We start from the raw sequence: 1,079 nt of genomic DNA on the forward strand, positions 1-1,079 counted from the left end.
TCTGCTAGCTGCTGCTGCCTGCTGCAGTCTTCCGTGCTGCAGCACGGAAGACTGCAGCGGCTGCAGCAGCAAGGAGGGCCTACCTGGGCAGCTCTATGGCGTCAATGTCCCCGCCCTCGCAGCTAAGGGCCTCGACGTCGTGGGGCCCCCGGGGGCCCCTTGCTGCTTGGGTCCAGACGAGAATGTGGCTGAGGGCCTCAACTCTAAGAAGACTTTCTCTCACGTGGGCCAAGGGGGATTCTTCTGGAGCCAGGAGGAGGTTAACGAGGGTCTCCGCAGGCGCAGCGGGGTCTTCCTCCGCCTCCTCGAAGCCCCTGCTGCTGCTGCTGCTGCTGCTGCTGCTTGCTGCTGCTGCTGCGCGCCTAGAAGCCTGCTTGCGAGGCTTCAGCGGGACTCTGCGGATAAGGGCGCTGGCCTCGGCGGCCAGCCCGGGCCCCTCGGCAGTGTGGACGAGGTGTACGTACACCCGAAAAGGCCGCAGCGTCCGCGCTGCTGCCTGCGGCCGCTGGTAACCAGTAAGAAGAGAAAGTTCGTCGCAAACCCAAAACTCAAAGTCCTCCAAAAGACAAAAAGGCAAAAGACCCTGACCACACAAGCATGCAGACCGCTCCCGGGATCGCCCGATCCCACGGCGCAACGCATCCCCGGGATCGCACGATCCCACACGCCACAAGACCCCACACTGCGCAGAAACGGGGGCCCCGGGGACCCGGGACCCCAGGGGCCCCCAAGCCCTAGAACCCTACGCGCAGGGGCCCCTTGGCTAGGCACAGGGGCCCCTATGCCCAGGGGCCCCTAGCCCAGTGGCCCCTAGGCCCAGGGGCCCCTAGCCCAGGGACCCCTAAACCCAGGGGCCCCTATGCCGAGAGGCCCCTAGGCCCAGGGGCCCCTACGCCCAGGAACCAGCCTTTTATAAATAATGCCAAAGCCCCTTAAAAGTCCCAAAAGCTGGAGAATTTGCCCCTGCTGCTGCTTACCCTGAGGTGCCGGGAGGGTACATACACCTCGCGGGGGCCCCCGGGGCCTCTCCGCCTGGCAATGACCAGAGAGGGGGCACAGGGTCCCTTAGAATCGAAGCT

The 1,079-nt window shown here is 65.2% G+C and overlaps 1 protein-coding gene across 1 annotated transcript; it reads right to left on the minus strand.

The window, feature by feature from the left end:
* Nucleotides 1-79: 79 nt before the first annotated feature.
* Nucleotides 80-583, minus strand: ETH_00039580 (EF hand domain-containing protein, putative; the record flags this gene model as incomplete). The annotated part of the gene is made up of 1 exon (XM_013380067.1): nt 80-583. A coding segment is annotated over one exon (504 nt), but the record flags the coding sequence as incomplete, so codon positions are not given.
* Nucleotides 584-1,079: the final 496 nt, after the last annotated feature.

Source organism: Eimeria tenella, genomic scaffold (genome assembly GCF_000499545.2).
Source record: "Eimeria tenella Houghton genomic scaffold, Eth_scaff4393, whole genome shotgun sequence".
Lineage (NCBI taxonomy): Eukaryota > Apicomplexa > Conoidasida > Eucoccidiorida > Eimeriidae > Eimeria > Eimeria tenella.